Source organism: Petaurus breviceps, unplaced genomic scaffold (assembly GCF_028583685.1).
Source record: "Petaurus breviceps papuanus isolate PSGF00001 unplaced genomic scaffold, PetGlider_PUasm1.0 90823, whole genome shotgun sequence".
Classification (NCBI taxonomy): Eukaryota; Metazoa; Chordata; class Mammalia; order Diprotodontia; family Petauridae; genus Petaurus; species Petaurus breviceps.
Window position 1 is genome coordinate 10,384,286 of NW_027187352.1, and position 26,698 is coordinate 10,410,983.

Sequence of the window (26,698 nt, forward strand, 5' to 3'; positions counted from 1 at the left end):
CTTCTTTCCTTCTCTCTCTTCTTTCCTTCCTTCATTTCTTCCTTCCTTCCTTCTTTCTCTCTCTTCTTTCCTTTCCTTACTTCTTCCTTCCTTTCTTCACTCTCTTCTTTCCTTCCTCCTTTCCTCCCTTCCTCTCTCCCTTTGGCTTTAGACCTAACCCACACATTATGTTCTTGGTGACCTAACTCACAGGAGTTTTACTTCAACTATTTCCCTTCACTGCTCCTTTCTTCCCATTCAGAATTCAGAGTTCCATTTGTCTTCTGCTTAGCTGGGACTGTCAATCTCTCCTGACTAATGGTTTACCAATAGCAAATGCTCATAGGAAGGACAGTCATGTACAAGGTTTCTGTGTCCTTGGGAACTGACGGGGCTTCTGGCAGGGGAGATATTCAAGGAGGAGGATTGGGGTAGTGAAAAGATCACTTTAGCTGGAGTCAGAGCACCCAGTTAAATTCCACATGTTCTCCAAATTCCACTGTTAGGTATTTTTCCCAACTGTGCTTGTCTTTTCTCTCCAGCAGTAACGCATTTCTTAAGGGTAGGAAGCACTCCTTAGATTTATTTGCATCTCCCAGAAGATAAAATAATAAGGCCTTGTGCCAAGTATATTCTCAATAAAAGCCCGCTGATGAACTGATTAATTGATAAGGAGGAAGATGAGAGAGCATCTGCAGAAGAGAGAAGCCACATGGAAACCAGGGGACTGGATCTCCCTTGTCTTTCAAAAGAGAATGTTGGTGTGACCCAGTACAAAGAGTACTGTACTGAGAATCAGAGGCACTAGGTCCTTAAGGCTTTACCACTAACTTGCTATGGGTTTGAATTTTGGCACTGCCCCCTACTACCTACCTGGTCTTGGGCAAGTCTCTTAACTTTGTGAAGCTTCAGTTTCCTCATATGCAAAATGGAAGAGTTGGACTCATTGACTTCTAAGCTCCCTTCTGGCCCTATGTGTATGCTTTTATGATCCTTACAGGAACCCATCATTTTGACAGGACTGTCAAAAGTGTGGCCTCTCTGCTAATAACTGGCTTTTATTTTCCCCACGTCAGGAACCCAAATGCTAGGGATGCAAACTGTCTTCCATATATGAGGTAGAGAGACGTTAGAATGGGAACTCCTAGAGGGCAAGAACTGTTTTATATTTGTCAGCAGCTAGCAAGCTATTAATAAATATGTATTGAGTGATTGGTTGATTTTTCAGGGAACTTATGCAAACAAAGGATATAGTGAGAATACATGCATGGTTCTATAATTGGAACTACTCACAGGTCCTGGTTTGTATTCTTTCTGGGATCCATTTACTGCACATACTCAACCAGGCACAGGTCAGCTTTGCTGGAACTGTAGAATGACCACATTGACTATTTGGGGTACATTTCTTTATACTCCAGAATTAATAAGTTACTTGTAACCATTTTATTCATAGCAGAAGATACCCTTCAACTTCACAATGGTACAATGGATAGAACACTGGGCCTAGAATCAGGAGGACAAAAGCTTCAAACATTTACTAACTGTGTGACCCTGAGCAAGTCACTTCTCTGTTTGCCTGTTTCCACACCTATAAAATGGGGATAGTAATAGCATCTACCTCCTAGGGCTATTGTGAAGATCAATTGAGATGTCATTTATAAAAAACCCTTTGAACATTGCCTGGCACATAGGTTTTATATAAATGTTTATCCCACCCCTCCCTTCCATGCCTTTATTAACCTACCATTTAGAGGGATGGCCAACAAGGTCAAGATCTCTTTCATGCTTGGTTCATATGGATTTGGCTGTTTCTTTTAATATATATATATATGTATATGCCTATATGCACACATATATGTACATGTGATATATATGTGTATACAATATATAGTATATGTGTGTATGTGTACACATGCGCACACACACACTCCTCCCTTTCCTTCTAAGGAAAGGGGCCCAAAATAGCCAAAATGGCTTTTATATGCTCCATGCCTCATCTCATTGAATCCCAAATCTTGCCACCAATCACAAATAATCATGTATTCATAGAAAGTTAAATACCAGAAGGGCCCTTAGATAGTAAAACATTAGGACTTGAACAGACCTTAGAAATAATTTAGTCCAATACCTTCTTTTTACAGATGAGGAAACTGAGTTGTAGGGGCCACCAAGGAGAGCTGGAGCTGCAGTCACTTGACACCTGATCCAGCAATCTTCCCACTCTGCCAAACTGCCTTGGCTACCCTTATCCCACATGTCAATACACAGCTGGCCACGACCCTCCTCAGGAGAGACAGCTCATAAATTATGAAAAATGAATGCTACAGTTAACGGAAAATCAAATTTATTTGCCATAAAAAAACCCGAGCAGCATCGATTTCCATACGGCCTGCCCCACATACCCTTTTAAGCTGGAGGAATATGAGTCAATAGAAGGAAGACAATAAATATTGGAGACTTTTTAATGTGCGTCTATTTTTTACTATGCTGACTCGAATCATTTTGGTTTCTGGCGGCCCAGCTAAGACTCTTACAATATATGAGCTGACTTGTTTGTTTAGGGAATTTATTCTTTCAAGTTAGAAATGTTTTTTTTTTTTGTGGCCAGTTTGCTCTTTGGCCCTTTCTTTCTTTTCCCAGGAAACTGCTCCCTTTTCATCCTGGACCATTAGTTCTATAAGTCAGAACATGTGGCCAAAGAAGACAAGGTCTTGCTTTGGATTCCTGCATGGGTCAGCCACTATCTCTCAGCCTCTTGGTGTGTAGGTGGGTGGGTGGAGGGGTCACACCTCTGACCTTGGCTAGCTGAGAGACATTGGTTACCAAATGGACTGTGCTAGAGAGTGAGGATTATTCCCTGAAGACCTTCACCTGGGAATTGATGCGGAAAGAAATATTCCTCCTCATCCCTGGTAAAATCTGGAATCAAATGGTAAGAAACTGTTTAGAATACAATACTTCTGTTTTTGATCAGTTAGAAGTCTAGACTCTTATGTTCAAATTGGATCCATCTTGAAAGAATTATAGAACTTTAGAATTAGAAGAAACCTTAAAAAATAGGTATTAGACTCTAGGCCCAGCGTTTCATCCATTGTACCGCTTAGCTGTGTGAAGTGGAGGGGTATCTTCTACTATGAAGGAAGGGATGTTAGAGTATAAAATGTCAGAGCTGGAAGAAGCTTTAGGGCATAGAATGTGAGAACTAGAAGGAGTCTTAGGGCATGGACTGTCAGAGCTGCAAGGGACCCAGGAGCATGGAATGTCAGAGTTTGAAGGGGCCTTTGAGTGTGGAATGTCAGAGCTGGATGGGACTTTAAAACGCAGACTGGTAGAACATTGAATCAAAGAACATTAGAAGTGGAAGGCACCTAAAAACACAGAACATTACAGCTGGATAGGACCTTAGAACATAGAATACTAGATAGAATGCCAGTGCTGGAAAAACCCAGAGTAAAGAATCATATGATGTATAGAAGGGACGTGAGAAATATAGACACAAGCCTAGATAATGTCAATGCCAACTGTCCCATTATAAAGGGGAGGAAATCGAGGCCAAGGCTTACATTTTCATATGGCTAGCCAGTAGCAGACCTGACAATTTTCCAGTTTTACAGATTGTAAAGCATCCTGGCAAAGAGACATCCACTCACTGATGTGTGATTAGTAAAATGCAGGGCTTTCAGCTAATTTACAATTGGAAGACCAACAGGGGACAGAGAGAAAGAAGAAAAAACAAATTTTATGCTACTAGGCATGGGACCCTGGCAAGACTCTTCCTTTTTGAGGCTCAGTGTACTCACCTTTAAAGTAAAAGTAGTTTTTTCTATTTCCCTGATTTAAAGAGTTGTTATGAGTAAAGTCCTTTTCTTTATCTTTCTTTCCTCCCTCCCTCCCTTCCTTCCTTCCTAGTTATTATTTCATAGATATAGGAAGTTTCCAATAAGGAAACGTCCAAGAAAGATTGGCTGGCAGAAGTTCCACAATTTATAGTCTTAAAAGTTTTCTTTTTCAATTTTTGGAGGCAATCAGGGTTGAATGACTTGCCCAGGATCACACAGCTAGTAAGTATCTGAGGCCTCATTTGAACTCAGATCCTCCTGTCTTCAAGGCCAGTGCCTTATCTACTGTACCACCTAGCTGCCTCCATGAGTTATAGTCTTAGAAAGTTGCCTAAGATCACTGAGAGAGTAGCTAAGTGACTTGCCCAGGGTAACAGAACAGGTAGCAATAAGGGGCAGGACTTGAACCCAGATCTCCCTGAGTTTGGCAGCTCTCTATCTAGTGTGAATTGCTATTTCTCTTGTGAACCTTCAAGTATTATAATAATGTGAGTACTTATTTATCATTTTGTATTATTTTTCATGTGTCTCATATGTCAGAGTTCTGCTCCCCTAGAAGGTGGACAGCTCCAGATCTTGTGATGCCTAAGCCAGCCTTCTTTCTACACCACCCCACTGGCAGAGACCCAGAGCCAGAACCTAACAGAGAGATGGTCCTCACTGACCATACTAGTGGTCTCTTGCTACTGTTGCACTCTTGGTCACTTTCTGGCTCCCTCCCTCCCACCAGGAAGGACTGTGCCAGGCCAGAGGATGGCGAACTTGGCTGAGATCTGCTCACCTGCTCGGCAGAACTCATCTGCCTCCTGGTGCACCATGTCTTTGACCCGACTGCCATAAGTTAGGCGGGCATCTTGGTCATAGGCCTTTAGGGTCTCGCTGGAGCTGTAGGACTTTTGGGGCACTTTGCCCTCTTCGCTTTCTGCCGAGGAGCTGGTATAGCGGCGTTCGGTGTCCCGGCGCCTGGTCAGGGAACGGTACGGCTTCCTTTCCTTCACATCCATGGCACCCACCGCAGGCTTTTCAGCATCCAAAAACAGAGTCCTCGCAGCAATCAAATCTGAATCTTCTGCAGGGGAGAGACAAGAGAATCAGGGGGAGTTCATGCCAGGATAATTGCTTAACACCTGGTTCCAAGGCTGTGCTCATCAATGCTGCCTGTGACTTTTAGGGGCTGTTCAAGGTACCTTCAGAGCCCCAAGTCAAAGCAACTCAGAGCCAGAAAGAACCTGAGAACCTAGATGGTTAGTGTAGAGAACACAGAACATTAGAGCCAGAAATGCCCTTAGAATATAGCACCATAGAAGAGAGAACATAGACTATAAGAACCATAAGAGACCTTAGAATACAGAATTTTAGAACCGCGAATGTAGATTTTAATAGTTGCAAGGTACCTTAAAACACAGAACATGAGAGCCTAAGGATAAAACTGGGAGGAAATTCTGAGTATAGAAATAGAATTTTAGACCTGGAAGACACCTTCACAATCATCTAATCTAATACTGTCATTACACAGGTAAGCCAAAAAAGAAAAATAAAAGAAGCCAGAGGAGGGAAGGGCCTTGCCCAGAGTCACACAAGGAATCAGGGACTGGAAAGCTGGGTCTTCTTACCACATAACCTGGTACACTGACCATTGTACTTCACTGCCTCATGAAACTCAGAAAGGAGAGTAGCAATTGCTGTGACTGTCAGTTTTAAAATAAACATAAAAAGGATAACAAAAATAACCCATACTCTTTATAATTTTTTTTCTTTTTGAGATTGGGTCCCCCTATTTTCTCCATGAGAGAAGGACAGTTGTTATTCAAGGCTCAGAACCACTACCGAGCAGCACAAATCTTGTCACTCTGTTTCCTCCCTGGGCCAATCTGTCCCTTGTTAGGCAGCCTCGTGGCCCTGCTGCTCACATGGACTTATCTTACTAGTGCCAGACTTAGTGTAGACACTGACTGGTTTTACTGTAGCCCAGAACAGCTGAGCTCAAGCTATTCACGACCCTCAGTCTTCCCTAGCAGCACGAATCACAAGCCTGCACCACCACACTTTGGCAAATACCTGTATTCTTGAGAACCAAGTAGCTTGGTAACCACCTTGCTCTTTTTGTAAACTCAGCAATAATATCAAAGATAAGTGTCAGAAAAAGTATAGCAGTCTGGTTTGGGAAAATGTGTTCATAGCTTCTAAGCTTTAATTAAAAGAAATTGCCTTTAAGATTTCCAATAGATCTCTGGTTATACTAAAAGAAGTCATACATTTGTCTCAAATTTCTGTTGCAATATCTAGGCAAAGTTGCACTGCCCAGGTCCATTTAACAGTAAGTAAGCTGAGAAGTGTTTCTTATCCTTAAAGAGACAGTAAAGACAAAAGTGGAGTCATTAAGAGATGGGTTTGAGTTCTTAACCTTTAGAGGGTCAGGGCAGTCTGATGAAGCCTAAGGATTCCTTCTCAGAATAATATTTTAAGTGTATAAAACAAAATATACAGATTAAAAAGGCAACCAATTATAATGAAATTGTTATCAAATATTAAAAAAAAACAAAATTAAAGGTTACAGACCCCAGGTTCAGAGCCCCATTCTAGACTGACCATTCTACCTATGGGACCTGAACCGTGTCTGAATAACTCTAAGAATCCATTTCATCACATGGGTGATGGAAAGAATAGTTCTTCCCCACTATTTCATAGGGGCAGCTCGCTGGTGCAGTGGACAGAATACTGGGTCTAGAGTCAGGAAGGCCTGAGTTCAAATCCAGCCTCAAACACTAGCTGTGTGATCTTGGGCAAGTCAATTTACCCTGTTTGCCTCAGTTTCCTCATCTGTAAAATGAAATGGAGAAAGAAATGGCAAACCACTCCAGTATCTTTGCCAAGAAAAAACCAAATGGGGTCACAAAAGGTCAGACACAACTGAAAAAGTCACTTAACCCTGTCTGCCTCTGTTTCATCTGTAAAATGAGCTGGAAAAGGAAATGGCAAACGTCTCCAGCATCTTTGCCAAGAAACACCAAATGGGGTTACAAAGAATTGGACATGCCTGAAAAATAACTCAATAACAGGTGTTTCACAGGGTTGGTGGAAAGGATTAAGTTAAATAACAAATATATGGAAGTTTTCATCTTCCAAAGATATAGACTGAAATCCTCTATGAAGGGGGGTAGAGTCAAGATGGGGGAGTAGAAGCAGGACCTCCCCACTGCTCCGGCTTCCACCTTCCCCAATCCATGTAAAAAGGTGACTCTAAACAAACTTTGGAGCTGCAGAACACACAAAATGACATAGAGAAGCTAACCTCCCACTGAGGACAGCACAGCAGGCCAGCAGGAATCAGCCAGCACAGTGCTCTGGGAGCCGAGCCCAGCCCCACCCCAAGGATTTAGCCCCAGGGCAGGCCTGACCAGCCGCCAGCTGGAGGGACTCCAGATCAGCAGCAGCTGTGGCTGTTTCCAGATTTATCAACACATAGATGTGAAGGACAAAGTGAGAGGTCAGTGCAGTATGGACTCTGGGACCCAGTAAGTGGGAGTGCATGGCTTTTGCCTCTGGTGTAAGAAGCTGCTGAGTCGCAGGCACAGCCAGTCAGCGCCATGTGGCAGCTTCAGCTCCTGGCCTGCAGAGTGTAGGGGGACCAAGCACCAGTCTGAAGAGTAATTGCTCTTATTTTAACCTTCTTGGATCTGGATTGCAGTCTAGGGTGGAGGGTCCTGGGGTGTGTGTCCAGCTTGCCAGAATGTGTGGAGACCTCAGAGAGGGTACCCACCTAATACCTCCGGCAGCTGAGAAAACCCCAGCGTTTGGGATGAAAGCTCCCCTGTCTGGTGGCAGAGTCCTACTGTGGCAAAAAGCCCAGGGGTCAAGTGACTGAGGAGTGACATGACCAGGCAAAGGAAACAAAGCAGACAGAAGATTCCAACATTAGATTCCTATTTTGGGGACAAAAAGGAGCAAAGCATGGAACAGGAGGAGGACAATGAAGTCAGAACTCCTGCACCAAAAGCTTCAAAGGAAAATACGAGCTGGTTACAGGCCATAGAGGACCTTAAGAAGCAGATAAGAGCAGTGGAGGAAAAATTGGGAAGAGAAATGAGAATGATGCAAGAAAATTACAAAATGAGAGTTAATGGGCAAAAGAGGCTCAAAAAGGCAATGAGGAGAAGAATGCCTTAAAAAGTCGAATTTGCCAGAAGGAAAAAGAATCTCAAAAGCTCACTGAGGAGAATCGTTGCTTCAGAATTAGATTGGAGCAAATGGAAGCTAATGACTTTATGAGAAATCAAGAAATTAAACCGATCCAAACAAATGAAAGAATAGAAGGTAATGTGAAATATCTCATGGGAAAAACCACTGACCTGGAAAATAGATCCAGGAGAGAGAATTTAAAAATTATTGGACTACCTGAAAGCCATGACCAAAGTAAGAACCTAGAAATCATCCTCCAGGAAGTTCTCAAAGAAAACTGCCCTGATGTTTTAGAACCAGAGAGAAAACTAGAGGGTGAAAGAATCCATCAATCACCTCCTGAAAAAGATCCCAAAAAGAAAACTCCTAGAAATATTATAGCCAGGTTCAGGAATTCCCAGATTGAGGAGAGAATATTACAAGCAGCCAGGAAGAAACAATTTGAATATTGTGGAAACACAATCAGGACAACCCAGTATCTGACAGCTTCTACACTGAGGGATCGAAGGGCTTGGAATATGATATTCCAGAGGTCAAAGGAGCTAGGATTAAAACCAAGAGTCACCTACCCAGCAAAACTGAGTATCATGTTTCAGGGGAAAATATGATCATTCAGTGGAATAGAGGACTTTCAAGCATTCTTGCTGAAAAAACCAGAGTTGAATAGAAAATTGGACATTCAGATACAAGAAGCAAGAGAAGCATGAGAAGGTAAACAGGGAAAAGAAATCATAAGGAACTTATCAAAGTTGAACTATTAACATTCCTACATGGAAAAACAATAATTGTAACTTATGAAACTTTTCTCAGTAGTTGAAGGGAATAGAAATTATATATATATATGAGGGTTTATGGGCATATGTTTACAGGTATACATAGATAGAGGGCACAGGACCAATTTAACAGGAAGGGATGATACTTAAAAAGTGAAATTAAGAGGTGAGTTGATAGAGGAATATAGTGAGAGGAGATGGGGAGAGACAGAATGGGGGTAAACTCTCATATAGAAGAGGCAAGAGAAAATGGTCATAATGGAGGGGAAGAATAGGAAGGCAGCAGGGAATGGGTCAAGTTTATTCCCATTGAATTTGGCTCAGGGAGGGAATGAAATACACACTAAATAGGGTATCTCACCCTACAGGAGAGTAGGGGGGAAGGGGATGAGAGGGGGGATGATGGGAGGGCAGGCTGGGGGGGAGGGAAGTTGGAAGCACCCACTTTTGAAAAGGTATCAAAATAGAGAATAGAACAAGTGGGAGGTGGGATAGGAGGGAGGGAAATATAGTCAGTCATTTACAATATATCTACTACGTTATCGTTTTGCATTAGCCGCACATGTACAACTTATACTGAACTGCTTATCTTCCCAGTAAGGGTGGGTGACAAGGAAGGAAGGGATTAAATCTGGAATTCAAAGTTTTAAAATCAAATGTTTAAATATATATATACATATATATATATATATATACTATTATTAATACTATTTTACATGTAATTGGGAAGTAAGATATACAGGCACTGGGGCATAGAGATCCACTGGAAAAGTAGAAATGGGTATGGGAGAAAATATGGGAGAGAGCAGATTGGAGGAGGGGATATCCTGTGGGACTGCTATTTTGGGGCGGTGGGTAGGGGAAAAACGGGGAGAAAATTTGTAACTCGAAATCTTGCAGAAATGAATGATGTAAATCAGAAGTTAATAAAGCATTTAAAAAAAATAAAAAAGAAATCCTCTATGAAAGTAAAGGATCCAGTCTTTGAAAGTTAATATAGTTCAAATATTCACCACTCTGCAGTTGGCCTGGTAGTGAGCCTCCCCAAATATAGCCAGACTGGTCTTCTGACAGCAGACACTAGACATGTATGCTAAGTAATCCTTTCCAGATCAGTAGGGCCCATCAGAGCCTCAGAAACCTCACTCACCTCTAAGCCACAGTGAGGCCTTAACTATTTAAATGGCAGCTATTTTCATTATCATCGTGGCTGTTACCATCAGCACTGTTCCTTCTTTAAGGAATCTAATAAGCACCAAAGATACCAGCTAGAAGGCAAAGGTGCTGCAATTAGCAAAAGTAAAAACACTTGCATTCCTTGTTGTCTAAGCAGAGGCCAAGGGGGGAGACTCGTTTAGAATTGTCTTTACTTTCTTTTCCTCTCGCCTCCTTCTTCCCTTACTAAACCTTCTGATGAGTATCCAAGTTGTTGGTATTTTCTCCCTCTTGGAATGACTTTTAATTTTTTTATATGTGTTGTGGATTGACTTATCTAAGTATACATCATATCCTCGCCCCTCTTCTTCCACTGGGCAGCTTGGTGGTGAAGTAATACACCAGGCTGGAACTCAGGAAGATGAGTCTTCCTGAGTTCAAATCTTGCCTCAGAAACTTACTAGCTTTATGACCCTGGGCAAGTCACTTAACCCTGCTTGCCTCAGTTTCCTCATCTGTAAAATGAGCTGTAGAAGGAAATGGCAAACCACTCCAGTATCTCTGCCAAGAAAACCCCAAATGGGGTCACAAAGAATAGGACAGGACTGAACAACAACCACCTCTTCCACTGGTACAATGTAAGCTCCCCCAAAACAAGAACACTTTCATTTTTTGTCTTGGCATCCCCAGTGAATGATGCAAAGTCAGTGCCTGACACAATGTTTGTTGGATTGGTTTGACTTCCTTTCTTTTCCACTTACCCTCTTCCTCCCCCTTCTTTTCTGGAGGGGTACGTCTTTGGTCCTTATTCTAGAATGATACCATTTTTATCTCAGTTCTACTTCTTTCTACAATTCAGGCTTCAAAGAGTGAATCAGTAAATATTTATTTTTATGCCCAGGCAGGGCATTGAAAATGTTCCATTTGACATTTAGCATCAGTGGAAGGAAGAAATCCTGAGGAAAAAAATGTGACGAGGGAAGATAGATCCCTTCAGGCTAGCAGGCCCACTCAGGGATGATGCAGCAGAACTCTTCATATCAGAGTCACATGATTAGTGAAAAGAACACTGGATGAGATGTTCTCTAAGGCCTCTTTCAAGCCCCTAATCATGTGATCCTATGACTAGAAGGTGGCAGACATCACTCTGTTAAGTTGGTTTTAATTGGGTCTGACTCTCCCTGACACCATTTGGGATTTACTTAGCAGAGATACTGGAGCGGTTTGCCATTTTCTTCTCCAGGTAATCTTACAGATGAGGAAACTGAGGCAAAGAGGGTTAAGTGACTTGCCCAGAGACACACAGCTAGTAAGTATCTGAGTTCACATTTGAACTCAGGGAGATGAATCTTCCTGACTCAAGGTCAGACACTCTATCCACTGTCCCACCAAGCTGCCCCATCACTATGGGCTATGACAATGAGTAGCTGTGTGACCAGTTCTCTGTCTCCAGTTTTCTCATCTGTAATATGGCAGGATTGAGCTAATGATATGCAGGTCAACCTCTTAATTCTATAGAGGAAACTCAGGTATAGAGAGGTTAAGCAAAGGTCGTATAGTTGGTACAAAGCCTTGACTAGAAGTCAGTAGACAGTTGGCAAACATTTATTAGGAGTTTACTATGTGCCAGGAACTATATTATTCAGTATACAAAGAAAGACAAAAAGCACAGTCCCTGTCCTCAGGGAGCTCACATGAACAAACTATACTCAAATATATCATGTATATATGATAAATATGGCATAAATGCAAGGTAATCTCAGAGGGAAGCAGTGGGGGGGGGCAGGAAAAGCCTCCTACAGAGGGTGTGATTTAAGCTGAGGCCTAGAGGAAGCCCAGAGGAAGAGGTGAGGAGGCAGAGCATTTCAGGGGTGGGGGACAGGGAGTTTTCTATCACTACAAGTTTTCAAGGAGTGAGTGCTTGGATGATAACATGCCAGGGATGTTACAGTGGGGATTGAACAGACAGTCTCTTAATGACCCTGCTTCCTCTCTGAGCTTAAGATTCGATCATCCAGTCAGAAAACTGCTTAAGAGCCTTTGGGCTCAGGAAAGTAATGGCGTAGGGAGCTCAGTATTAAGTGCTAGGGTCTTGTGACCTCTGGACACAGGCATGGCTGAAATAAAAAGGACTTAGAAAGATGCTGTCAAGGCAATCACTGTCACAGGCCTGAGGACAGCTGTCCTCACCCAGCCCCTCGGTTTATACCGGGCTCAAGACCAGGCTGTGGACCACAAAGCCCAAAGCAAAAGCTTTTTTCCAGGGACACAGATGACACAATATCACACCCACAGGGGACGCTATTTGGCAGCCTGACACTCTAAATCTGAAATGTTCTTCTGTCACAAGACCCCGTGTGCCTTCTGGATTTCTTGTTTTCTCTCCTTTGAGCACCCAGCTCTGCGACCATGGTACAAAGCACAGTGTAGAAACTCGAACCTAGAAGTCCTAATCCTCTCCCTTTCTATTTTTTTACATATAGACAGTCTCAAGTGAGAAATAGGCCGGTGCCTTAATTACATTTAACAGCAACAACTGCTGTCTTTCTGCTCTTAGAGTTTAGTTACCTTGCCTCCCTCATTGGTTAGCATGATGGGGGATAACAGCCCAGATAATCGTTTTTAGGGTGATATCGATGCATCTGAATCCATCTAAAACTGTGATGACATATATCTTAAGAGAAAAAGGAAGGAAGAGGAGAAGGAGGGGGAGGAGGAGGAGGGCAAGGGGAAAGGGAAGAAGGAGAAGGGGAAGAAAAAGAAGAGGAAGAAGGAGGATGAGGATGAGGAGGAAGAGCAGCAGCAGGAGCAGAAGAAGATCTTCCTTTGACCAGCGGAGATTATTATGACAATCTATACAGTAATACACCTATTAATGAACAAAATAGTGTCTTTGGAGACTTGTAAGAGAGAAGAAGAAGAAGAACAGATAAACTGTGGATTAAGCCTTTACCATGTGCCAAGTGCTGTGTTAAGCTCTGGGGATACAAAAGGAGATAGTCTCTACCCTCAAGAAGCTTACATTCTAATGTATGAAGACAATACATACAGGGGAGCTGGAAAGTAAGGTTGAGAAAAGAAGGAAGGTTCACAAACTGGGGGCCAGGCTGAGATGACAGGACAGGAGAAGTCAGGAGAGGGAAGGGTAGAGTCAGTAATAAAGCACTGTCCAGGAGCCTCTGTAATGACAGTATGGGCTAGGGACAAGCCGATCAGGAGATGAGGGCTTGGGACAGAGGCATCGCTAGGGTGGGAAGGTTGCTGTTAAGGAAGTATATATAGTCTAGAGAGTGAATCAAATTGGAAGTTTTAGCTTTTGTTTCACCAAATGTGATATCAGAATACTGATGAGGAATTGAATTTTCCCAACACTAGACATCCTCAAAAGCAGAAGCTGCACAAACAGTTTACAGGGATGCTAAAGAGAAGATTCTTGCATCAGGCAGGGTTTGGGACAAAATGACCTCTAGGTCCCCCCCAGATCTAAGAGTCTATGGTACTGTGTGTGAGTAGTTGCTCAGGGTAATTAAGGCAAGATGCACTTGTAATGCTTGGTTGAGCCAAAGAGGTCTACTCTGCAATCAGAATCCACTAACTGGAACTGTGGTGGTCTGTAATTACTGTTGGTCACCACAAAGCTTCGGAAGTAGCCGAAAATATACTGGGAAATTTACTCAACTCCTGTAAGGGCTAAAATTTTATAAGCTTTTTATAAACAAGATGGATGATTTTTTGTTCTTTGTAGGTCAAAATAGTACCATAAATCTTTCAAGTGTAGAGCTGCTTTCCTCCAAACACAAGTTGGGGGTGGGTACCACTTGATAATGTCCTCTGAGAGAGTGGATGGAGGGGGAGAGGGTATTTTAATGAATTCAATTCGATTTAAAAATACTTATTAAGCACCTGCTATATATATACTTTCTTATACCTTAGGCAATAGGGACAATTCACTACCTTAGGCAGTAGGGACACTAAAAATAAAAAATGGCAGAGTTCTTACCCTGAAGGGCCTTATATCCTATTGAGGCATACAGCATGGAAACAGGAATAAGTATAATATTAAAAATAATGGTAATAAATGATGATAATAATGAGATGATATTTGTAAAAGGCAATGAAAACCTTAAAGCACTATGTAATATATAACTATAATATTATATTTTATATTACATATCATATTGTAATATAGCTATTGTACAGTACTATATGTGATAGATCTAGCTATTATGACTAAATATAAAGTAGAACTGAAGAAATCATGAAAGGTTTCACACATCTACATTGTTCAGTCCTATCCCACTCTCCATGATCCCATTAGGGGTCTTCTTGGCAAAGATACTGGAGTGGTTCTCCATTTCCTTCTCCAGCTCATTTTACAGGTGAGAAAATTGAGGTAAACAGGGTGAAGTGATTTGCCCAGGACCACAAAGTTAGTGTGATCTGGGGCCAGATTTGAACTCTGGAAGATGAGTCTTTGTAACTCCAGGCCCAGCTCTCATCACTGTGCCATTTAGCAGCTCCAAATTTCATTCCTGAAGAATAGGTCTATGCCATCCATTTGGCAAACTTAGTTTGGGAAGAGATGAATTTGCTTACCCATTCTGTCTCCTTTTTTATTCCCTGGAAGTAGGATAGAGAACACTAGAGGAGGAGTCAAGAGATCTGGAGTTTAAACCCTTGTTGACCACAAACTAATTGGCCATGATACCTTGTGCAAATCACGTTCCCTGCCTATGGTTTCTCCTCTGAAACAATGAAGGGGTTGAAAAAGCTATGAAGGGCCCTCTCAGCTCCATACTCCATATTCTGAGGATTCTAATAGCTACCATATTCTATGTTCTAAGGGCCCGCCCAGCTTCATTACTCCATGTTCTAAGGACTCTAACAGTTCCCATATTCTGTGTTATAAGGGCCCTCCCAGCTCCCACATTCCCTGTTCTAAGGGCCTCTAACAGTTGCTAATTCTATGTTCTAAGGGCCCTCCTGGCTCTCACATTCCATGTTCCATAGTCCCTTTTAGCTCTCACATTCTTTTTTTGAGAAACAACTTATAGTTTATTCTAAGAAGGAGGGGAGCCCAGGCGGCGGCTGGAGGAAGAAAGCTGGCTCCTTATATAGAGCATGATTCAGGCATGAATTCCTCATGCCTGGGGAAGGTGAACCAATGGAGGGGGTGCTGAACCAGCCATGTCAGCTGCTGCTCATCAAGCAAGCGGTCTCGTGAGAGACGTCCTTGTGAGCCAGCAACTGGACTGTGGCCCTCAGCACCTCCTCATCTTCCACAGGCACAGGAAAGCCTCTGAACCAAGAGGCCCCTAGGCAGTTCCTGCTTTCCCGTGAGACAAGAGGAGCTTGGAACTCACACTGTCCCTTCCAATTCCTCCTTTTTGTTTTTGGAGTATCAGTCTGAATCATTGCTAAGTTATTATACAACATTTTAGCTCTCATATTCTTAAGTCAAATTCATTTGGTCATTGAGGATCATGGTAGACCTTGGAACATAAAACCCTGTGGAGGGAGACCCCAGAATCTGGAAAACCACTCTCTGAGGGAGAGAGACAGAGCCCTCACAGAAGGTCCCATGGGCTGCAACCCTGGAAATTGCTGCTGGGAGAGAAGGCCTGAGAGGCTGAGATTAGCTCACCAAGGGTAAGACTGTGGCTGCTCCTTATTTGATAAGTAGGTGTTAACTAAGCCCAGTAGTTTCCATCTGTTGATGGGGTACATGCGGTATTGGAGGAAGAGGATAAAGCATTGGAGTTCAGAAGTTTTGAATTAGTTGTGCAACCCTGCATAAGTCATTTGAAATTTTCTATTCCTCAATTTCTTCATCTTTCAAAAGAGAGGGTTGGAGCTGATGACCTCTAAGATCCCCTTCTAGCTCTAGATATATTATCCCATGACATCCTGGGCTTAAGCCCCAGTCACCCTACCCTAGCTCCTACTCTGTTCCCAAATCCCAAATCTGCCTCTCTTTCTGGTAGGCCATTCAGTTTCTTTATGTCTCATGAATTGTACCCATCCACTTAAGTACTCTGCTTCTACCTGAATTTATTTTTAATGAATAGGATCTTTAATCAGAACCTCTGACTGATTAATCAAGTCATCTTGAGCAGTCCCTTGTGCTGGGACAGCCTGGTGAGGGGATGGCAAATGGAATGATTTATTCCAGAGCCACATGTCTGAAGATTAACAGCCATCAATCAAATGGGATGTGAGGAAATATGACACCAAGGAAGAGCTTCCCTGGAAGCCTTGAGTCTCATCTCTGGCAGCAGAGCAGGTGGTTTCCCCTAGCTCGTTCCCGTTCCAAACCCCTAATCAAACCAATTAGTAGAAGCGCTAGACTGGATGGGCATTTGAAGGCACACAAGGGCTCCTTCCAAGTTCCTGTCAGGAGATGAGGAAGAAAGGGGCAACCAGGCCCAGGACATGAGCCTACCGCGAGAAAGCCGTGGCACGGGATGTCTCTTCATCAACCTCTATTTCCTTATCTGTCAAACATGACACTCGGACTGCTGACTTCATATAAACTTTAATGTATTACACAAGTGTGATCTAGTATTTTGTCTCTGAAACCAAGAAAAGGGGCCTAGAAAGCAGAGGGTGGCGGTTCTGCCTCGCACACAGAGACCTTAATTAATAGCAGAAAGCAGCATCAGTAACCATCACAGAAAGAGCATCTGGTCTTTCTTTGTCTCTGTCCACCTGGCTTCTCTCCTTCAATCCATCTTGGAAAGAGATTCCTGTCTTCCTTTCAGACCCAGTGCAAGCACCACCTTCTAAGTGAAGTCTTTCCTGATCTCATTCCCTTCTCCTACTGTTCTCTAAAGTTCTACCTGCCTTGTAACCAGCACTTTGGATTTATTCTTGTTATATTTATTCTCTATATACTTACATATATGTATATGTGTGTATACATATACATCTATAATATATACATACATATGCTATCTATATCTATACCTGTATCGATATATGTTGTTGTTTTCTCCTCTGTTAGAATTTAAGTTCCCTGGGAGTAAGGATTGGTTTTGTTTATTGTTTGTTTCTATCCTCAGCACTTAGTAAGGAGCCTGGCACATAGTAGGCTCTTAATAAATATTGGCTAACTGAATGATGTAATCACCATAACCTTGGCTTCTCTCAGCTCTTTGTCTTACATCTTCCTGCTGTACTCCTTGCCTGAGTGTTCCTGTTTAAGCTCCCATCCTTTGTTTTATCAAATGAATATCATCATAAAGATCCATCAAATGGTTTCCAAATTTATTTCATCCCAAGTCATCTAGAGAACCTAATTCAGTTCACAAAGATTTGGTTTCACAAAGTCACCAAAGAGGAAGGGACTGAGGAATATAGAATGTCAGCACCAGGAGGAACCTCAAAACACCAAATGGTAGAACTAGGAGTGAACTTGGAAGCTTGAAAATTCAGAATGGGCAGGATCCTTGGAACAAAGATATGTCAGAGGTAGAGTGGCCCTTAGAACACAGAATGTCAGGACTGGGAGAGATGTCAGAGCTGGGAGGGACCTTAAAACATAGAATGTGTCAGAGCTGGAAGTGATCTTAGAACAGAGACTGTCAGAGTGAGAAAGGTCCATGGAACCCACAATGTGTCAGAGCTGAAAAGACCTCATAACACAGGATGTCAGAGCTAGAAGGGTCAGAGTTGGGTAGTATCTTATGATATATTGGAGTGAGAAAGTATCTTAGACATAATCTCATGCAATTCCTTATAGAAGAAGAAACTGAGATAGAGAGAGGGGAAGACCACATAGCAAGTTAGAGGAAGAGGCTGAGATAGAGCCTATGTATTGACACTAATATTGTACTTTCCCCCTTATTCTGAGTTATTTCTGCTTCCACTCTATCCCACGATAGCCAGCCTCTACATTATCTACAAGGGTCTTTGGCACCGATGTTCCCCAGACAACACTATCTAGAGTGTACCTAGTCAGAGAGATTGGTCCCCACTCTTGAGCATTCACTAGCCATCTGTCTTCTTTATCAACAGTTTGCCTAAGGCTGTAGCTGCCATAAACAAATAGCTAAAGGCAGGCTTTGGGCATGGCAAGGCAGCTGTCACTCAGAAGAGCCCAGGAAAATGTCTCCTGCCCCTTTCACCTTTAGTAAGGGACTATATGGATTGGTCAATGGGTTTAAACTCCATGACTGCCCCGAGTGTGGGTTATCATCTTCCTGTGGTTATTGTTACATTGCCTATGTTATGAATGTGCTTGGCGCTGTGCTCTATGGACAGAGACCAAAGAGTCACAGCTAACATTCAGATGGGCAGCGCTCAAGCGGGTCTATCTAAACAATGTCATTATTGTCTATTGCTCACGGAGGTTCTGCTAGGTGGAGAGAGTACTAGACTGGGGGGCCCTGATTTCAAATCGTGCCTTAGTCATACTCGAATGACCCTAAGAAAGTCATTTAACATTGCTCGGCCTCATTGTCTTTATCTGTAAAATGGCTATAATAATAGCACCTACCTCATAAGATTGTTTTGAGGATCAAGTGAGAAAAATGAATGAAAAGTGATTTGTAAACCTTAAAGTTCTATATAAATATTAGCTATTATTATTGATGTTTTTATTACATGCCCTATGTGTGTGGACTTGGTAACTTAGTAACAACATAGGAAATGATTTTGAACTGACCCAAACACCCATGATTCCTGACACCCCTCCAGGGAATGGGAAAGGGGAAAATGAATCTCTTGGTGCATCAACACACCCAATATAGGCATACCTCATTTTATTGTGGTTTGCTTAATTTCACTTTGAAAATATTGTGTTTTTTACAAATTAAAGGTTTATAGCAACCCTGCATTGAGTAGGTCTATTGATGTCATTTTTCCAACAGCATGTGCTCACATTGTGTCTCTGTGGCACATTTTGGTAATTTTCACAATGTTTCAAACTTTTCCACTATTATTATAGCTTAGTGTTCTGTGATCAGTGATCTTTGATGGTATTATTGTAATTGTTTTGGGACACCATCCATATGAGATGATGAACTTAATTGATAAATGTTATATATGTTCTGACTGCTCCACTGACCAACCATTCCCCAGTCTTCCTCCCTTTCCTTGGGTCTCCCTATTCCCTGAGACACAACAATATTGAAATTAAGTCAATTAATAACTCTACAACGGCCTCTAAGCATACAAGTGAAAGGAGCAGACAATCAATGTAGCAAACTTCATTGTCTCATTTTAATAAATTGCCACAGTCACCCCAACCTTTAGCAACTACCACCCTGATCAGCCAGCAGCCATCAACACTGAGGCACGACCTTCCACCAGCAAAAAGATTATGATTTGCTGAAGGCTCAGATGGTGGTTAACATTTTTTAGTAACAAAGTATTTTTAATTAAGGTATGTACATTTTTTAGACATAGTACTATTGCACATCCATAATTTTTTATGCACTGGGAAACCAAAAAATTCACGTGACTCACTTTTGGTTAGTTCTGATTTTTAGGATATTTTCCCCTTCCCTCCCTCAAATTTTCATGTTTGGAGTTTCATGAGCAATGTCCTATTCAAATGGAAATGGATCCCTGCTTGGCTTCATAGCAACTTATAGAATCACAAACAATCATTATTTATGTTATATTGTACTTTTATTTATTTTATTAAACATTTTCCAATTGCATTTTAATCTGGTTCAGGACCACTGGGTTAGTCAATAATGACTTGGCATCTCTGCTTTAGACCATTCTTCCCAGACCCATCCTTTGGGGCCAAACAAAAAGAGTCCAATTTCTCATTTAGGTGATAGTTTTTCTAATTCTTAAAAATGTCTCCTCTCAAGAGAAGCAAAGTGGTCTAGTGCATAGAATGCGGGATTTGGAGTCAGCAAAAGATGGGCTTGTAGCCCACCTCAGACCCTTACTGGTTGTGTGACCTTGGACAAGTCACTTAACCATGATCCCCACTTTCCTCACATGCATAATGAAGTGTTAGACTCAATGCCCTTCTTGTTCTGAATCTAACATCCATGATTTCTCTTCTCTAGGTTTGATTTTCCCAGTTACCACCCACTTCTTGTATGGCACAAGCTTGTGGCCCTTTGCCATCTTGGTTTCCTATATAGAATAATTTTTTCCCCTTGGGCTGGTCTATATGTGTTGTATTGACTAATATACCAGGATCCTTCCTGTATTGTAGAAAACTTAATTACCTTAGCAGAAATACTGGCACATGTGACCTTTCTGTACATTGGATTGCTTCTTTAGTGGTTAAGTTACACATTGTAGCACCTGGCTCACAATTTCTATACCATTTTTATCATCATCAATTCATTGAGATTACCCTATAAATTAGCAGTGATCTTGAATTTCTCATAAAGTACCATTGTCACAGGTCATGGATTCTACCACAGACTATGGGGTAATGAAGTCATTAGAACCACTTCCTTCATCCTTCAGCAGAGCTTAACAAAAGCAGAGGAAAGAAAGAAAGTGGCAAGCAAAGGAAAGAAGCAACTGGGGGGTCCTCAGGGACTAGGAAAGCTGTGCCTACCCTGGTAGGCTCTGGATAATGGGCCACCTTACTTCAGCAAGATGGCTACTGGTACCCAACACTGCCTGTGTACCTGCCTTTGTTCAAAGATTTGCTTAATATTGCATAACTAATAAATAGCTGGGGTGGGATTCAAACCTAACACTCTATCCCACATACAATTCTGCTTTCACTATACAGGCCTAATCCACCAGGCCAAGTGGTAGTAGGATGGGTCAACTAATTGACTATAACATGTAATTTAGAACTAGAAGTTACCTGAGAACTCATTCTTCCAGACTCTACATTTTGTGTGGCCAAAATAGATGAAAAAAGTCTGATATGATATGGACAAAAGCATGAGAAACACCAGATGAGGTTACTGTGCTGTAAGACTCTAAGAGGAGTGTCAACCTAAATGCTGAAGGATGGGCCTCTCCAACATACTAATTCTCCTTATGTAATTCCAAAGGGACGGCCCCACCAGGTAAAACTATAAAGTGCACATGAAAGCCTGGAATGAAATTACTCCAATTATCCCATACTAGAGAATTCTTGTCAGCTACTCTATGTCTCCAGGGCTCCATAGCCCTCAGTGGTCACCACTGCTTGGTTTCTAACTTAATTTGAGCCAAAGAAAGGTCTTTTTGGACCAGCTGTACATCTGTGAATGTTTTAATACTGCATTAGCTGGAACCTCACTCTATTCATTAAGCCCAGTGGTTCACTGAAAAATCCTTGCCTTTGGTGAATTCTATCAACCACTCCCTATCCTCTGGCTCTTCTCCCTTCTCTCTCTACAGCATTCTGGCAAGGACTGGAAGAGAGAACAAAGCATCACTTATTCACTGGGTTGTTGTTTGTCTTTTATTCTCAAAGAGGACCATGGCATCAGGGAGGAGATGCCATGACATGCAAGTGAATTGGATTTAAGTGAGGGAGCTTTGTGTAAAGTCACCAGCCTCACTTTCTCCTCTGAAGCTAACTGTTTCCAGTGGTGAGATAAATATCAGGACTACTGGAGATGGCCTTGGATGGCCTTTTTAAGCTAAGGCCTTTAACAGGTTTTAGTTTGACTGAAGAGATGCCCATTCAGTGATTAAGGCTAGGTAAGAAATGAGGCAGAGAATGGCTTCTTTACCTAGTTAAAAAATAATCTGGGAGGGGAAGGACCCTCAGGGTTTCTGGTCAAAACAGAAGTGTTATTTACATTCACTCTGAACCAATAATGGCCCAAACAATGAACAGGCCAAGCCCTACTTGGTCACCAGGTACTAAATAGTAAAGGCCACCTGATACTGAAGGCCAAGAACCACCAATTTTCCACTACCACTGGGTTCTTGACTCAGCACCTCAGGGTCCAAGTTCTTTGTGGGGGCCAGTTCAAGTTCAAGGTGCGGAGGTCCTGAATTAGAATGGCAGCTGTGGCAGTAGGAGAGATGTTGTGAAGGACACTCTGTTGTGGACTAGATATGTGAGGTGAGTAAGTTTTAGAAGTAAAGGCTGACATATAGATTGTGAGCCTGGGTTACTGGGAGGATGGTAGTTCCCTCGACATTACAGGGAAATTGGGAAACCTGGAAGATTTGGTAAGAAAAATAATGAGTTTTATTTTGGGCATGTTGAGTTGGAGCTGACAAGATATCCACACTGAGATATCCAAAAGACAGTTGGTGATATGGGCTGAGAACTGGGAAGAGGTCACTAGATTTGACAATGAAAAGATCACTGGAAAGAATATTTTTTTCAGAAAGAACAGTTTCAGTTGAATGATGAGGACAGAAACCAAATCGCAGAAGGTTTAGAAGAGAGTGAGAAGATAGGAAGAGATGAAGAGAGGAATAGATTGCTTTCTCCAGGAGTTTAGCTACAAAGGGCAGGAAAGATAAAGGATTATAGCTATGAGGGATGGCAGTTCTAAGCGAAAGCTTCTCAAGATTGGGGGCAACATCATGGTATTTGTAGGCAGTAGGGAAGGAGCCAGTAGATAGGGAGAGATTAGAGAGAGTGGGGCTGAGAGAGGGGGCAATTTTCTGCAGATTGGTAGATAGTGAAGGGTAGCACCATAGACCAAAGCTGCCCATTTTATTTTTGGAAAGTTTAATTATTATCAAGATTTTCCTGACAGCATGTTGAAGAGTATCCCTTTACAACTCCCAAAAAGATCCAAATTTTGACCTTCTAGGCCAGGAAAAAGAAGTCCTAATCTTTCTTCTACATAGAAACCTTTCAAGTACTTAGAAATAGCTGTCACATTTCCTCTGGGAAAAGATTTTGTGCTCACCTGCTGTCCCTTTTCACATACCAGGTCTATATAGTATCTCATGAAGTGAGATAATATATGTTACATTCTTTGCTAACTTTAAAGCATATTATTATTATTATGTCCCCCATGCCTTTGAATCCCCCATGCTCACAGAATCATATACAAAATTAGAGCCAGAAGGGACCTAAAAGCAATCTATTACAAATCACACATTTTACAGATAAGGAAACTGAGTTCTCTTCTCACACAAAACCCTGTCCCAACCACACTTCATATCCAAATTCCACCAATTGTTCAAGGCCTAATTTGAATACCACAGACTCTAGGAAGCTTTCTGCCCCTCCTTCAGCTCATTTGAGCCTATTCTTCTCTTATAAAAGGGTCTTGAGACACTGGCAAGGGGTCTTGGACTTGTAGTGAGAGGACCTTGGATATTGGCCTTGCAAATCTGACTCTGCTTGCCAGCCCCCAAAGAAATGGTCTTATTTTCTTCACCTGACAAAATCCCTGCAAGGGCCAAGCTTGAAACCAAGTTTATTAAAATATGAATTATCTGTGAAAAGTCTGAAAATGGCCCTGAATTGATTTCTGATTTTTGATGGGCTTATTCTTGGGGTCTTGCCGTGAGATAATCAGAGCCCACAGAGAGGTACCAGGGGCTGATTAATCACACAACCCCTACTGGGGCCCACACTTGACTTTCAATTACACTTTGGTGCATGCATTAGGCCAAAGCTTTTTGTGACATACTGGGTACCATGGGGATGGAAGTAAAAATAGAAACAGAAAAAAGCAGGAATCAGTCTTTGGCCACAACCTCCTTTTCCCTTCTAAGAAATGACAGTGTTTTCATACCTTAACCTCAATGGCAACCTCACCTTCAGTGTGATGCTACAATTGGGGCTATGACCACACTATTTTTGTGATTTTGGGTAAGTCCCTTCCTGGGGACTATCTTGTCTCAAAGACAGAAGGGTCATCTATCCTAAGGGTGCCAAACTCTAATAGAAGTAGAAATCATTCATCCATACATAAGAATCCCCACCAGTGGTACATCGACTGTTAAAAAAGTAACCTTTTCTAGGTTTTGTTATATTTTTATTTATTTTGTTAAGTATTTCCATATTACATTTTAATCTGATTTGAGCTGCAGAGGAGTACTGGGGGCCCTGTTTTTGACACCTCTGATCTAATCCAATTTGTAATTAAACAAGATTTCTCTTTGCAACATCTTTGACTCAGTCTTTGTTTAAAGATTTACAAAAAAGGGGGAACTCGCTACCTTCTGAGGCAATCCATTGCACTTCGGGCTATGTCTCATTAACAGGAATTTATATATTTTTTCTGACATCAAGTCTAAATCTGCCTCCTTGTAACTTCCACCCATTATGCCTTATTTGCCCCCTCTGAGGAGAAACAGAACAAGTCTAATACCTCTTTCATATATAACAATCCTTCAAATGTTTAAAGGCAATGATCATGTTCCCCCCATCTTCTCTTTTCCAGGCTAAATGTCCTTAGTTCCTCCAACCCCTTCATCTATAAAATGAGGGGGTTGGCCTAAGGTCCCTTCTAGTCCTAAATCCTGTGATTTTCTTCTATTTCATGTGATCCTGATTATGGGTCTGAGAGAAAAGGAATCAGTGAATTGCTCCTTGAGCATTCACCATGGGCTTGGCGCCATTCTGAAGTCTTTCTGTAAGTGCTCTATAAACAGAAAGCCGTTACAGGTTTAGGACCAGAGATACTTACTCTCTCATAGTTGATGTGAGTACTGATAAAAAATTAAGCTGTTAATAGCTCCAATATATAATGAATTTGCCTCTGTGACAAGCTTTATCACTTTTGAAATGCTTGACAGGTGGTAGGCACATCCTTGTTAGAATGTAAACTTCTTTGAGAGTAATATATCCCCCATCATCAAGAACATACTTAATAAATGCCTGCTGATCTATTGGTAGATACTTTATATTAAGCAATCCTTGCAGCAAGCTTGCCTTCTCTCTTCCTATTCCTGTTTCTGCCATTTTCAAAGGGAGAAATTAAGTGTCAAATTGGGGATGTGATTTGCCGAAGATTATACAATTGCTGAGCTTTGGGGCTGGGGCTTAAATAAGAGTTTCTCTGACTATGAAGATCTTTAAACTATACCACAAAGCCTCTCTTAATAGCCTACACTTATATGGTACTTACTGTCACAAACCACTTTCTGTACATTATCTCACTCAATTGTTTTATGATATGGCAGGAAAAGATATTATGTAGGAATACCCTGGAGTTCATACATGAAGACAGACCTAAAGAGCCACTGTATTATTTGAGTTGTTTTGCCATGATTTGGAAGGAGTCACCCATACTTTATCATCCATTCTCCCATTTCTGTCAATTATATGCATTTGCCAGGTGGTTGTGCCTCAGTTTCCTTTTTTGAAAAATGGGGATAACAATCCTCATACTAGCTGCCTTACTGGGATTTTACCAGGAAAGCAATTTGTTAATTTGAAAAGACCAATAGCATGCCCCAAAGCAGCCTACTGTATGTTTGGACCTCTCTAAATCTTATGAAGTTCTTTATTATGTTGAGCTAAAATCTGCCTCCTTCTAAATTCTCCCAATGGGTCTCAGTTTTGCCCTCTGGGGAAAGACAGAACAAGCTTCTTCCTTCTTCCCCATGATAGTTCTTCAGATATTAAACATAGTGTTCATGTCCCCTAAGTCTTCTTTCCAAGGCTAAATATCTCTAGTTCCTTCAGTTAATCCCATAATGATATATGGCTTTGAGTCCCAGGAGGTGCAGCTTTAGGGAGAAAAGAGATGATTGCCAGGCAGGAACAACTCATACTAAAAGCATCACGATGAGGAGGGGGCCCCAGTCACAGAATCCAGGGAAGTAAGAAGAGCATAGGTTTTTTTTAGGGCCTTGGGAACACAGGAAAATAAACAAGCCATGTTGTCCCTCATTGCACAGCCTTGAGCAAAGTCAATTAAAGCATTTCCCAGACAGTCTTGAGAATTCCGATCCCTACAAGGGTTCACTGCTGGTGTTTTTCTTGTCTTTATTGGGTACTTCTACAAACCCATACAGAAGTACAGATACAGGGTCACTGTTACCTTGGAAACAATGGTTTCAACCTAGCTATGGTTGGCATAGCAGTGATCATGCCAATTTATTTACAAAGAATTTCAGAGCTGGAAAGGATTTTAGAATATAGGATGCTGGAACACAGAATACCAGAATCTGGGTTGAAGAGAGATTAGAGCATGGAATGGTAGCATGGGAAGGAACCTTAGAACAGAGAATGCCAGAACCGAACAAAGTCCTCAGAAAAAAAAATGTTTTCACACTGAAACTAAAATATTAGTGCTGGAAAAATCTCAGGACATAATATTAGCACCAGAAGAGATATTGGGATATGAAATGTTAGAGATGTAAGCATTTTTTAAATTCCAAAAATAATGGAAGAAAATGTTGTTTATCTGAGTTGTCTAAGGGAGATTTTTTTTCTTCATTTCAACAAACAGAAGAACTTAAGCTCTCTCCCCACTCCCAAATTTGTGATTAGAAGATTAGAGAAAAAAGCATTTTTAACTAAAAAAATGGAGAAAGGAAAACTAACAAGTTATGGAAATACTGATGACAAACAGGGCAGATTAAATACACAACATCTAAAATATATAAGAAACTGGTAAGTCACAGTTAATTCACAAGGATTTAATGGTAAAGGAATAGGAACAGTCAATTTTCCAAAAGAAGAATAAATAGTTAATAAGCACCTGAAAAATGCTTAAAATCACCAACAATCAAAGAGATGTAAAACAAAACAACTCTAAAGTATCACCTCACATTCATTAAGTTGGAAAAAATGATTAAAAACAAGGAAACTCAGTTGGGGGAGTGAAAGGATGGGAAGTGCTTAGGAAGAACAGGTTCATTCAAGTTTACTCATTCATTGTTGGTAGATTTGAAAACATAGACTTCCTGGAGAGAAGTCAG

General features: G+C 41.6%; 1 protein-coding gene across 2 annotated transcripts in view; it reads right to left on the reverse strand.

The window, feature by feature from the left end:
* The window catches only part of TENM4 (teneurin transmembrane protein 4), a 1,707,472-nt gene that overhangs the window by 649,387 nt on the left and 1,031,387 nt on the right, over positions 1–26,698 (reverse strand). For both annotated transcript variants that reach the window (XM_069070949.1, XM_069070950.1), the window contains one exon: positions 4,600–4,887. In XM_069070949.1, coding sequence (XP_068927050.1) covers positions 4,600–4,887 — 288 coding nt within the window. The remainder of the gene's footprint in view (positions 1–4,599; positions 4,888–26,698) is intronic.